The sequence below is a fragment of the Syngnathoides biaculeatus genome, chromosome 17, assembly GCF_019802595.1.
Source record: "Syngnathoides biaculeatus isolate LvHL_M chromosome 17, ASM1980259v1, whole genome shotgun sequence".
In the NCBI taxonomy this organism is placed as follows: Eukaryota; Metazoa; Chordata; class Actinopteri; order Syngnathiformes; family Syngnathidae; genus Syngnathoides; species Syngnathoides biaculeatus.
Window position 1 is genome coordinate 18,179,065 of NC_084656.1, and position 12,809 is coordinate 18,191,873.

The 12,809-nt window shown below is 42.8% G+C and overlaps 1 protein-coding gene across 5 annotated transcripts in view; it reads left to right on the forward strand.

Moving 5' to 3' along the window:
- Positions 1-12,809, forward strand: part of fubp3 (far upstream element (FUSE) binding protein 3) — a 23,350-nt gene continuing 10,541 nt past the window's right edge. Inside the window, exons 1-13 of one of the 5 annotated variants that reach the window (XM_061801323.1) lie at positions 568-791; positions 1,484-1,577; positions 3,202-3,313; positions 5,986-6,019; positions 6,122-6,171; positions 6,306-6,377; positions 7,419-7,476; positions 7,550-7,712; positions 7,792-7,890; positions 8,154-8,258; positions 8,750-8,852; positions 8,992-9,092; positions 10,410-10,542. In XM_061801323.1, coding sequence (XP_061657307.1) covers positions 1,521-1,577; positions 3,202-3,313; positions 5,986-6,019; positions 6,122-6,171; positions 6,306-6,377; positions 7,419-7,476; positions 7,550-7,712; positions 7,792-7,890; positions 8,154-8,258; positions 8,750-8,852; positions 8,992-9,092; positions 10,410-10,542 — 1,087 coding nt within the window. In that variant the 5' untranslated portion in view covers positions 568-791; positions 1,484-1,520. Of the gene's footprint in view, positions 172-567; positions 1,589-3,201; positions 3,314-5,985; positions 6,020-6,121; positions 6,172-6,305; positions 6,378-7,418; positions 7,477-7,549; positions 7,713-7,791; positions 7,891-8,153; positions 8,259-8,749; positions 8,853-8,991; positions 9,093-10,409; positions 10,543-12,809 lie in introns of those variants that run through there. The other 4 variants (XM_061801325.1, XM_061801321.1, XM_061801324.1 and 1 more) reach the window with 4 other exon arrangements.

Here is a 12,809-nt window from a genome sequence, read left to right on the forward strand (position 1 = left end):
TCCCCCCCAGCCGCCTCTCACCCCCTCCCCTCCCGTCCCCTCCTCCTCAAGTGAGCCTCTCAGCTGCCGAGGCGAGCGATGATGATGGCGGAGCTGGTTCAGGGACAGGCCTCGGTGGCTCAGCCCGGAACGAAAGATGACTTCGCAGACACGATACGCCGGGTGCGACAGGTAAAAATAATAATAATAATAAAAAAAAAAGACACAAGACTGGTCGGGTTGGGAATGGCCCGCAAAGGGACCGCATGCGAGGGGGGAAGATGGCAACAGTTTGGCTTGTGTGGGACCCTCACCCCCACCCCTCTACCCACTCCTCCTCCGTCAACCACAAACCATTCCTCATGCACCCAGCTAGCTCGTTAGCTCGTAAGCTAACAGCAACTAGCCGAGTTAGCGTAGCTGAGCCGAGGAGATTAAGAGTTGGAATGTAGAACCGAGAGCCGGCTGCCCCGCGTCGGACAGAACGGGCCGTCGGCGTCCCAAAACCGTCCCCCCCATGCTGTACCCTGACGCCTCTCGAAGTTTTAGCTAGCGCAACTTTTGGCCAAGTTACGTCGACAACCTGTTGTCAAGACCCCCCCCCCCCGCCACCCCCGCTTTCCCTACCCCACCCTACCCCAAGAAGTTGGGTGTTAGCCTTAGCACGTTAGCTTCCCTTTTCTCCCTACGACACCGAGCTCACCCGCCCGGTCGTGCCGGCGGCTGACAGCCTCCAAGTGGGGCTCAACTTTAGCCGGAACGTCTTGACACGCTGTCAGGGAAGCTTACAAAGCCGACGCTGCCCCAATTAGGTTAAACGCCGCGGACTAAACACGCCGTCTTCCGTCGCTTCAGGCTTTTCAAACCCTGCTACCCGACAACCCGTCGCCTTTCAAGCCGAACGCGGCGTTTATTTGTCGGACTCTTGTCGTACTTTGCTCGCGGTTATGAGGGAACTAGCACGGTGGGGGGGGGGGGGGGCTCTGCTAGCTCGGCGTGTTTGGAGGTATCTCTTGCGAGAGTTAGGCCATGACATGTCACGTCACCTGCCCAAATAAGCCCCACTCCACGAGTTTCTTTCCACGGCAAATGCCAGTGAAATATTAGCACCCTACATTCCTGTTTCCCCTTTGCATTGGCAAGATGTCAGCTAGTGTCTACAGTAGACATGGCCGCCGTACTTTAAGCTCACTTGAACTTGGTTACATGGGGCTAAAGTCTTATTCTAGTCATTCAGAGATGTATTTACGTTTGAAGATATTTCCTTGATCTTGGCTAAAGCCTGAGACTCTAGTAATACTCAGTTATGCAGTTTCTTTCTGTAACAAAGTGACAAGATTTCTCAAAAAATGACGTCTTTCAAAATGCTAACTCTGGTTGGAATGTGTTTGTTTTTTTGTTTTTTTTTTAAGCAATGTTTGCATTTCAAATCAATTTCCCTCATTTGAAGTAATGGAAGAATGCACAGCCACTTTAGTCAAACTGACTTTAACTTGATTAACAGGGCCGCCTGACTGATGTAGTCGGTATACACTTAAGTTATGCACTTGGTCATAAACAACTTCATCTCTTCAGTCAAGGGATCACAGTATAAAAAGGTGACAATAAGGTACCAAGTGGTAACTGCTATACAGTTGTTCTGACTTTGATGCTTATTTTAGGCAACTATTTGCTCATCTCTTTTAACACCAATTGTTCAAATTTCTGCAGCTTTTGGAGTAGATATTGCTACAAAGCAGGCTTTACCTACTGCGACTTAAAGTGCCCAGTTCCAATTTAAATTCCTATAGCGGTTGTGGACCTACGTCATAAAGTCACGTGACTTTTCTTTACCTCTCCATATTGCCAGTCTAGCAAAGAATTGGTCAATGCTAAGTCTGTTGAAGATGACACGATAATGTCTTATAGCACGACGCCCAGAGTCTTCTCCGAAACGTTAGACATTTAGAAGGTGAAAATAAATGACGGTAGGTAGAAAAATTTGATAAACTCGCCATAGAGGACCCATATTTAATGCCTAAGTCAATGTTTTCGGCAATAAGAAATTGGACTGTTAATTCGTTTCCGCTTGTCTAGGACAACTGGATCTACACATGGATCTGGCGAGTACGTCGTCGAGATTTACACAGAAAAGTTTGAAAGCGTATAAAAGTCTTGACGCATACGAATACTTCGTTGCTGGATCTCTCCTCATCAGGAATAAGTCCCACATAGTGACGGGTTGACTGCTCGTGAACGCGGAAGCGTGTTTGGTCACACGTTAACCTTTGCCGGAATCCATCGATCTTTTCAGCTAGTATTCAATACAAATACCAATATTGAAATAAGTGACCCAGGGTTTTACACAAATTCGCATTCATTAACTTTGGCGTCTCCATGGAAGCGATTGTGGGCACACTCAACCTCCGTAAACCTCTGCGAAAGATTATTATTATTGTTTTTAATCCGCATTGTTCTCAAATGAGCCAATTTGGCATTATAAATACTTTTGGGTAATTTGAGATTGAGAAGAATAATTCCTACCTGAAATGAAGCAATCACTACACAGGCGTGTGTGTATTTTGGTTGGGCGCCATTCATCACATTTAATTGCCGAAATCCATCGATATTTTCTGGTCTTTTCAGCTGGTATTCCATAGAATGATCTCTTTGAATATCTATCTGGTCTGTTGTGACAACCAACAGCACAACAGGTCTCGGATATTGTAAATATTCTCCTCCGGTTCAATGTCTCCCACATTGTGGAGCTGCTCTGTTTGACCGGAAATATGGCAGCGTAAAAATGGTGACGTCGCGTGCACGAGCGCTATATCTGATTTGAATGCAGGTCCTTGTACTTTAAGTACTGCATATTTGACTTTTTTTTTTTTTTTTTTTTACAAGGTGATATTTTTACGAGTATTCTATCATTTTTTAATTGAAAGGAAAACTAATAAATTGTACTTATGCATGCTTCATAAATCCAGTCTGAACTTCTGTGCAACTTGGACAGTGTTGTTTTCACCCCTGAGATAGGAAAATTGTGCAATTTTGGGTTGTCCAGATGAAAATATTACTTTATTAGCACCTTAGCATCTACTCCAAAGTGTCATACTCTCATGACGACCAAACACCCCTCCAAGATACCAATTGGTTGCCCGGTGTTTTTTAAGTTTGTCACCAGTTTATAAGGTCAAAGAAACTGTCACCACTCAAATGTGCTTTCCTGTGATTTCTCTCCAGATGGCCGCCAAGATGGGAGGAGAGCAGATTCCAAACCTTCACTGTTCCTCACCCGTCATCGACCCCTCCCTCTACGGCTTCGGAACCCAGAAACGCACGCTGGACAATGGAGGCAAGTCTCATTTTGTGTACATATGCTAGTTTTTATTATGATTCTCCAGTTAAGAGTTGTTGGAAGTTTTGCAGGGGGCGCATAACCTGTTAACATTATTGCTACTTTCAAATATACATCATTTTTAATAACGGTACACCTTAACTGGTTTCACCATTTTACACACCACTTGATGATTATATGACACTATTGATTGTTGCCTTGGCGTGATTGCCTTAAAAGCAGCAGTGGCTAAATGCTAATGCTACTTGTGCAGGCAGCAGTGGGTAACTGGGAAGATGGTCTGCACTCGTATTTTTTATTTTTTTTATATTCTCTTTCCCACATAATCACTTATGTTGTGGTACTTCAAATCAATAAACAGCGTTGCCTGTGTTTTGAGGGCGCTGACATACCTTGCATATCAGGTAGTTAATAGCATTGCTTCACGTCACTTGCGAGAGACCCCCACACAACAAATGATGCAAACTGGCGGAGCGGTCGAACCTCTGTCACCGATCCCGAGCCGGAGCCGGAGGAAAGACTGATTTCCGATTACGTGGTGCACTTCGTGTGATGATTGCTAAGCCAGACAGAGAGTTTTTAATTTGCTACGGGCCAAGCCAGCTTCAGAAGGCACAGTTTCTGTTTATTGTTGTTGTAGTTAAGTAGACGTTACACAGTTGCAGAGATGATGCGTATCGTGGGGGGCGACATCACACAATGGGCATTTATCGACGATGTTGTCGTCAAGTCGATGCTGATAGTTGTTGAGCTTGTGACACCAGCCCGAACGGAATTCTTATAGCGTCGAACTCACGGGCCGCGGGAGTTGTCTTTGGGATTCGGCTACTGGAGGCGGGTAGCCGCCCAACACGATGTTGGGTTTGTACCCGGCGATCCCGTCGGCTGCGGCGGTTCAATGGATCGCCGAGAGGCCGCGCCTGTAGTCCTCCGCATCGACAGATGGCCGATGAACGTACTGCTCTATCTCTGACGGTTTTGCGCAACGCTTTGGGGCACGCTTCCTGCCTTGTCATCTCGTGATTAGGATGTCCGGTAGGGTAAGGCTGAAGCTCGTATTGTTTTTCGTGAGCATCACATTGTGCTCGGAAGGAGTTTCGACTGGGCGTGTAGGTGATCAATGGAAGCCATTTTGTGGCGGTTCGAAGGGCAGTGTTTTGGGCTGCCTGGAGGGAGTCCCAGTGAGTTGGCTTCAGGTTGGGAGTCTACACGTAGTTCAAGATTGATCTTCCGATTGCTTTGTACGTTGTGAGTACGAATGGTCAACCATTTCTGTTTATTCCAACTGGCAATCGGAAGTGAAGAAGTAAGAGTCTGACTATGATTGGCCATTTTCAAGCACATTTCCCCTGTGGTAGATCGAGGGAATACGCACACATCTGATAACAGAAATTGATAGGAAATTTATCAGGATAGTCAATCTTGATCAAATAATCAAGAGCCCTTTTATCACATGGTCAGACGATTAATCGTAAAAGCAATCGACTGTCCCAACCAACCTCAGGAGGTCCATTTGACAGCCACGTTCATGAACAAACCAAACAAACCCAAAAAGTGTTTGTAGGACCCCACCAAGACCATCAACACAAACACACTTTTACTGTCTGTATATGGTTGCAAGTGTGTTTTTCTTCTGTGTGGCAATGTAGTGGTGGACAGGAATCATGTAGTGAGGCTCAAGGTACACAATTAAGTGTTTAAACTAAACTCCACTTTACTCCCGACCTTTGTGCCATTCTGTGGGAGTGTGCCGTGCTTTGCAAAAGTTTTGGACAGCGTCGGTTTATTGTGATTTGAGGTTTGCTCCTCCGGATCTTGTGAAAATTCTCATGCTGTTTGTTGTGACATTGCTTCGAGCACGCAATGAAGTTGGTCGTATTAAAATTCCCAGGTTCTCTGCCACCATGGAAAACTAGCGCATGTCAATTTTTTTTTTTTTTTTTGGTCTTTTTTGTACCTGACTGAAAAATACTACCATAGGGCCAACGTCACAGTTACCCCTTCCTACTTGGTTAGCAGCTTAGCATGCGCTGTTATTGTGATCACATGAGCGCGAAGCCTTGACTACACTGCTTCTATGAGAATGTGTATGTCGGAGATTTTAAATACAGTCCGACATAATCTGATACTCATTATTTGATATGAAATATTGGCTATCGAACCTTTTCTAGAATTCCAGTCAAAGTAAAATAACTGCGGCACTTGGCCTCTCCAAGGCGTTTACATTTTTCAATTGCCTTCTTGTCTGAATTTGACACACACCTCCCCGTATTTATATTCATGGCCATTTCTACGTCAAGCGTGAAGTGCAATGGATTTCCTGGGGATGTGGAATGAGTGCAAATCGGCATAAAAATCATCTACACTGGCTAGAATGTGGGTGTTCACAACCATGGCGGCACATCCTCTGCTGACCCTCTTGCTCAGCGCTACCTCTCAACCTTCAATATGACCGACCCGGCTGGAAAACGCGTCTTTTTGATTGAAATTCTGTCCGTTGGACATTATTTCCGTCCTGCTGTGTCAGGCGTTGACGTCGTAGTTTTGCAGAAGCATCCGCTCTTTCAGCACAAATGGTGTTTCCACTCTGTAACAATTATACTTTTTTTTTTTTTTTTTTCATTATGACTTGCATGCTAACCGCCTTTCTGTCTTGTGCTTTCTCTCAGTAGGCAACCATCTTGGTGCAATGGTACAACAAAGGTGAGCAGCATATATCCCCGTTGCTTCAAAGATCATTTTTGATTTTTTTTTTTGGTATTTACCTCACTCAAGGACCGTATTGATCGTGTCGTCTTCTCACAGGGCTCTCACGACAGAAGACTTCAAAGTGCCTGATAAGATGGTGGGATTCAGTAAGTGGGCTTTGACTTCATTACAGTTGCTGCATTTGTTTCACGTGTAATCAATCACTATTGACGTTGTACTCAGCTCTCGGGTCGCTGCGTCTAAATTAAATTAAAAAAAAAAAATTCTCATTTCCAATCAGTCATTGGAAAAGGAGGAGAGCAGATTTCAAGAATCCAACTCGAGTCTGGCTGTAAGATTCAGATAGCGTCAGGTGAGTTCACACCATTCATTACCGTCATATGTGGTTGTCCCATTTACACTTGGAGAAAAATTAAGAAATAAATTTATTCATTTATTTATTTATTTATTTGTTTATTTGTAGCTAAGCTTAAAATTTTAAACAGTCAAGGTGTGGTAATGTCCGTGACTTATTTTTGTCAAAATCCTCCAAATATCGTTTTTTTACCCTCATGTTCTAGCTGGACTGAAGTTACTCTGTTTTGGGGGGGGGGGGTTGTGGTCTTGTCTCATGCAAATTAGCCACTGCTCACTCTTGCACCTCAGGTTGTGTGGTTTTTATTGCCACGCCAACTAGCAACTTGTTGAGCCCCGTGGCTCAACCGAGCCTCACTACAGGCAGTAAAAAAAAAACTATTTTGGATTCTCTCTAAAGGCGGCAGCGCTTCATCACCAAGCTGCTGAATTACACGCAACTAGTATGCAGATCTGCGCATGTTGTATTCATATCAGAAAAGAAATTTTGACATCACAATCCACCAAAATTAGACTCATTCACACATTTTCAACAGCTCACAAGTGTGTATTTCATGGTGTAAAATCAGGATTAAATTTTGCTTTGAACATTAACTTTTATATATAAATATAGAGCTTTTATCATGTAAAAGTATTCTGTACCTGGTGATATTTTGACTGTAAAGTTAACTTTTTTTTCCTTCAAACTAATAACTTTATGTAAAATTAGGAAGTCTTGCAATGTTAGGTTTTTGGGGTTAATTGGGAAGTTTTTACAATTTTCCCCCTGTAAAATAGTGTTTTCTCCTTTGTAATGATTTAAAAGATTTATATAAACTTGTACTTTTTTTTAACATGCTATCCATCCATCCATCCACACTTTCAGAAATCAATAAAAGATTTACTTGAATCATTTCTCAGCTGATGGGTGGGCAGGTACTCCTGATGTCCAACGGTTTGTATACATGCAATTAAAAAGTAAATTTTCCATTATCTGGCCACTTTAAAATCAATGTAGCTCCGTGTGGGTGGTGACGTTTGTCTTTGGGTATTCCTGCAGACAGTGGAGGCATGTTGGATCGACCCTGCACGCTGACCGGCAGTCCTGAGAACATTGAGTAAGTCCTCTCTCGATTTTTTTATTGCTTGAATAAAAACTCACGTGATTAATCCACGACTGGCACCACACAGGCAGGCCAAGAGGCTGCTGAATGAAATTGTGGAGCAGTGTCGCTACGGTCCGGGCTTTCACTGTGAGCTGGACGGAAATGGCGCCATCCAGCAGATGCTAATTCCCGCCAATAAAGTGGGCCTGGTGATCGGCAAGGGGGGAGAGACCATCAAGCAGCTGCAGGTGCAGACGCGTCACAACCCAAATTGGAATAAATGGGAATTGGTCTTCATGTTATGTCTGTGGTTTTCCTCCCACGTAGGAGAGAACAGGAGTGCAGATGATCATGATCCAGGATGACCCAATGCCCACTGGTGCAGACAAACCCCTGAGAATAACTGGAGACCCCCACAAAGTGCAGGTTGGCCGGTTTCCTCTCCAATGTTACATATTTTCAATTGGAATGCAGGGTGTCATCAGTTTGTGACAGTCCTGACATAGAGTTTGACATCTGGAGGTTATGATTGGCCGGCAGCATGACTGTGTCAAACACATGTTCAGATTGTGCCTTACTGCCTTCATTTTTATGTTCATGACCCAAGTGTGGACACCCTGTATTGGATTAATTTGTGAAATTAGTTTTTAATGTATTTATTTTCTTCTTTTCCTCTCGCCCCCTTTCAGCAAGCACGTGAACTTGTGGTCAAGCTAATCAGGGATAAGGACCAAGGAGATTTTAGGGTGGGGAGGGCCGACTTTGGATCCAAAATGGGCGGAAGCAGTCTGGACGTAAGATGTTTACGTTTGTTAACAAGTGTCCAATTATTAGTGGCTGCATTTGTTTTTGCAATGGTACAAAGAGGTGTATTTCAATAAATTAGAATATGATGAAAGTCAACGTAGTTTGATTAAAGTAAAGCTTGTGTGAATAGATACAATGAAATATTTTGTGATTAAAGTTTTTAATTTTTGCCTTTTATATCTTACAGGAAACAAAATCCATAAGCTCAAGATAATTAAAACGTTACAGGCAAAATGATTAGAATCTAGGTAACAGTTGGCCTTCTGTGTTTTTTTTTTTTTTTTTTTTTAATGCATTACCTTAATCGCTGTAACTTCCACTTTTTGACTGAACTGCTGATACCACCTTTTCTACCATATTCTAATTTATCGGGATACACCTCTGTAAAAGTGTCGAGTACATGAAAGAAAAGACTCGTGCAGCTCTGCAACAGAAAACTTTAGCTGCATTTTATTTTTTTTCCACTCCATTTCATCAGGTGGTGGTTCCCAGATTTGCAGTCGGCATCATCATTGGCAGGAATGGAGAGATGATCAAGAAGATTCAGAATGATGCTGGGGTCAGGATCCAGTTCAAACAAGGTCTGACCACATTGGACAATTTTAGCCCGATAAAATAGGATGCTGCAGTACTTTAGTCTTTGAGGAGGTGTCTGCTCCTTTCGTGGCATCTCAGTGAATAGCCACGGTCTCTGACCTTGTGCGTCCCTTGACCTCCTAGATGATGGTGTCAGCCCAGACCGTGTTGCCCAGGTGATGGGTCAGCCTGACCACTGCCACCACGCCGTGCACCTCATCAACGAGCTAGTTCAAACCGCACAGGTATTTGCTCCACCTTCTTGGGGAAAAGTCCTACCCACGTCTTTTGTTGCTTCATTCAGCACAGGGGTAATCTTTTCAGGACAGTAAAGAAATAAAATGTTTCAATTTTACTATGCAATGGACCAATACTTAGTCACACTGCAAGAAAAAAAAAAGGCATGTTGAGTTGATTGTATTTATAGTTTTCATTTGGGGGTGTTTAAAATTCGATACTGCTACCTTGATCCCAAGTTTGACGTGGTCGAGCGGGCTTTAGACGCATGGCCTCTTGAGTAAATATGAACTATAAAGTAGATCCACTTTCAGCCTTTTATTCAATGAGACATGAAGTGAAACGCATAAATGCATAAAATAAATAAATAAAACAATCTCAAGAGGCTATGGTAAGCTAAAACTCTTATCCAAACCCTTACACGTAAAACGGGGAGGTTCCTGATGTAACGCCCTAGGCCACGCCCCTTCAAATGAAACTTACCTTGTTGGAATATCAGTGGTCAGTAAAATTTCATAGTTTTTTAAATTCTGTATTATTTGAACCGTTATTGTGCAATTGCAGTGCCTTGATTTTATTGAGGTTCATAAACAGGAATAGCCATTATTGTAATATTAGAAGTAATTTCTTAAAGGGTGTTAAATAATTCACTTTAAAGCTGCTAAATATAAAATTATCATGGCAAATAACTGTTCTGACCATACCACCACTAAAAAAGGCTTAATGTTGGCATTCTGGCATGAAGCTAGAATGGATTAATGCCATTTCAATTAATCCAATTTTTTTTGTTTGTTTTTTAAAATAACTGAATGATAAGCATGGTCATGGAAAAAAAAAATTACATGTAATGGCTAAATAATAGGGGGAAAAGTTCACAATATGACGAAAAAAAGGGGGGAAAAAAGCATGGGTCCCTCGTCTACAACAGTAGCAAAGGTAAAAAAAAAAAAAATTAAATACTATATGGAGTAAAAATACACAAATACAATCAATGAAACTAATATTTGACATAAAATTGCATTTGAAAGAGGGAAATACATAGGCACACAAAAACAAATACCGGAGGTCCTCGGTTTTACAACTCTCTACTTGGGTTTAGTTTTTCATTTGCTCTTTTTAAATATTTGCTCTAGTTGTTTTTATCCAGATTCAATTTGACTGCTACTGAGTTGGCATAGTTCAGTCATAAACTAAATCGTGTTTAGACAAACTTACCAATTTGGGGTCCAAACTCCTTTAAGAAAGGAAAAAGAGGATCTTCTGGCTTGTTTTTCAGCTTTTGACAAGTCCATTATTTATTTGTAATTTTTTTTCTTCTTCTGCAGGAGCGAGATGGCTACGGTGGCGTGATGGGTCGCCGCAGCCGAAATGACTGTAACATGGGCAGCGGTCTCGGGGGGCTACAGGAAGTGACGTACGCTGTACCTGCAGACAAGTGCGGCCTAGTGATCGGGAAAGGTAAAAATCTTAAACCTCACGCTTTGGTGGCCGTGTGCGTGTTACAAGTGTTCTTACTATTGAGCAAGAACTGTACATGCAACTCAACAGATTGCCTCGCCCCCAACCCACCACCAGCCTTTGAATTAGTGAGTGCCGTTCTGCCCTTGAATGAAACCGACGCAAGGCTAGTGACCAACCCCCTATTCCCTCCGACCGACCCCCCCCCCCCCCACCCCGCAGGCCTCATGTATACAGCGCAAGTGGCATTCATAGGCCTCACTAAGGGCTTAATGATGGGGATAATGCGTGTAATGTGACATTAATTGTTAAAGGTGCATAATAACAGCCCTCAATCTTGTGGAAGGCCGCCTGGCATCTAATGAGCCTCTTTCAGCTCGATAGAGTGCAGCGGAGGAATGAATAGAAGGAATTAGCTTATTGGCTATTCATGCCCACTCTATTGCCAGCTATTTAAAAGTCATTGACCATTGCATTGGAAGGAGGCGTGTGTGCGCGCGAGGGGGTGCGCGTGCGTTTCTCTTTCTGTGTGTGCGTGCCGTAGGGGTGGGCTCGTTACCTTTAAATAAAAAAACATGGCAATAGAAATGTCAAGTGGCTTTTGTGGGTGTAGCGGGCAAAGGGAAACAAATAAACCTGGGCGTCGCGCCCCCCCCCCCTTTTTTTTTGCATTAGCATATGAAGTGGGTCAATATGGTCGTGATGGCGGTGGGTCTGGCCGCTGTCAGCCAACTCTTAAAGGGTCCGGTGATTAATATCTTTACGACGCCATATGTAGCCCGCTGCCCTCTGCTTTTGACCCCCTCCACACACACACACACTCACACACAGTAGCTCAACACCGCTTGATGGATCAAGCCACCCACCAACCTGCTCCCCCATTAAAAGAGGCTTAAATTCATTGCCGTTTTCCACCCAAAATATCCTAACTAAATGTTCTCTTTGGTTTTATTTCCTCTAAAAAAGCAATCAACAAAGACCAGTCTGACAATAGCTGTTTATGACTCACAATCATAGAGAAACATAACATATTGGTAATATGAATGCTAAGGTAATAAAGTGACCAAATGACACAAGTCTTTATAGTCCAACCAGTCATTCTTGTAACAGCTAATAAAAATATAGTGAGCTTCACAAGGCTTCACAACCATATAAATCCACTTTTGGCCCCGCTTTTTGTTGTTAAGCGTCCTGAGCCCCCCTTGAGAAGGAATTATGCAAATTACAATTTTAATTAAAAAAAAAAAAATAGTGTCTCACCAGAAAATGTGCACTTTTTGTGTGATGTTTGTGTGTATATAAGACTTGGGTTTTGATTAAAAAGATAAATGACTCAACTAAACATGTCTCTGTCCAGGAGTGGACACAATAGTCTCCCCCAAGTCCAACGCGCTATTGTCCGGAAAGTGCAAGCCAGGTCGACACCACCAACGGATATATGCATTTTTTTTGGCTGTAGTCATCCTTATAGAGCTCGTGCACCTACGTTATAAAATCACGTGATTTTTGTTTACGTCGCCATATTGCCGGTCAAGCTAAGCATTGCTCAATGCTAAGTCGGTTGGAGACGACGTGGTAATAAGTCTTGTAGCACGTTGCCCAGAGTCTTGTCCGATATCGTCAGACATTTAAAAGGTGAAAATAAACTGCACGTGGAAAAATGAGAGGCACTTGGCACAGAGGACCCGTATTTAATGTCGAAGTCAATGTTTTTGCCGATTAAGAAATCAGACTGTTAATTCTCTTCCGCCAGTCTTGGACAACTGGATCTACACATGGATCTGGTGAGTAATTTGTCGAGATTTACATGGAAAAGTTCGAAATCGTCTGGACGCATACAAATAGTTTGTTGCTGGATCTGTTCTCATCAGGAATAAATCCCACATAGTGAACGCGGAAACCATCGACCTTTTCAGCTAGTATTCAATACAAATACTAATATTTAAATAAATGACCCCTGGTTTTACACAAACTCTCATTCATTAACTATGATGAGCCAACTTGGCATTATAAATACTTTTTGGTAATTTGAGATTGAGAAGAATAATTGCTACCTGAAATAAAGCAATCACTACCCGGGCGTGTATATAGTTTGGTTATGCACCATCCATCATGTTTAATTGCCGAAATCCATCAATATTTTCTGGTCTTTTCAGATGGTATTCCATAGAATGATCTCTTTGAATATCAATCTGGTCTGTTGTGACAGCCCACAGCACAACAGGTCTCGGGTATTGTAAATATTCTCTTCCGGTTCAATGTCAAAC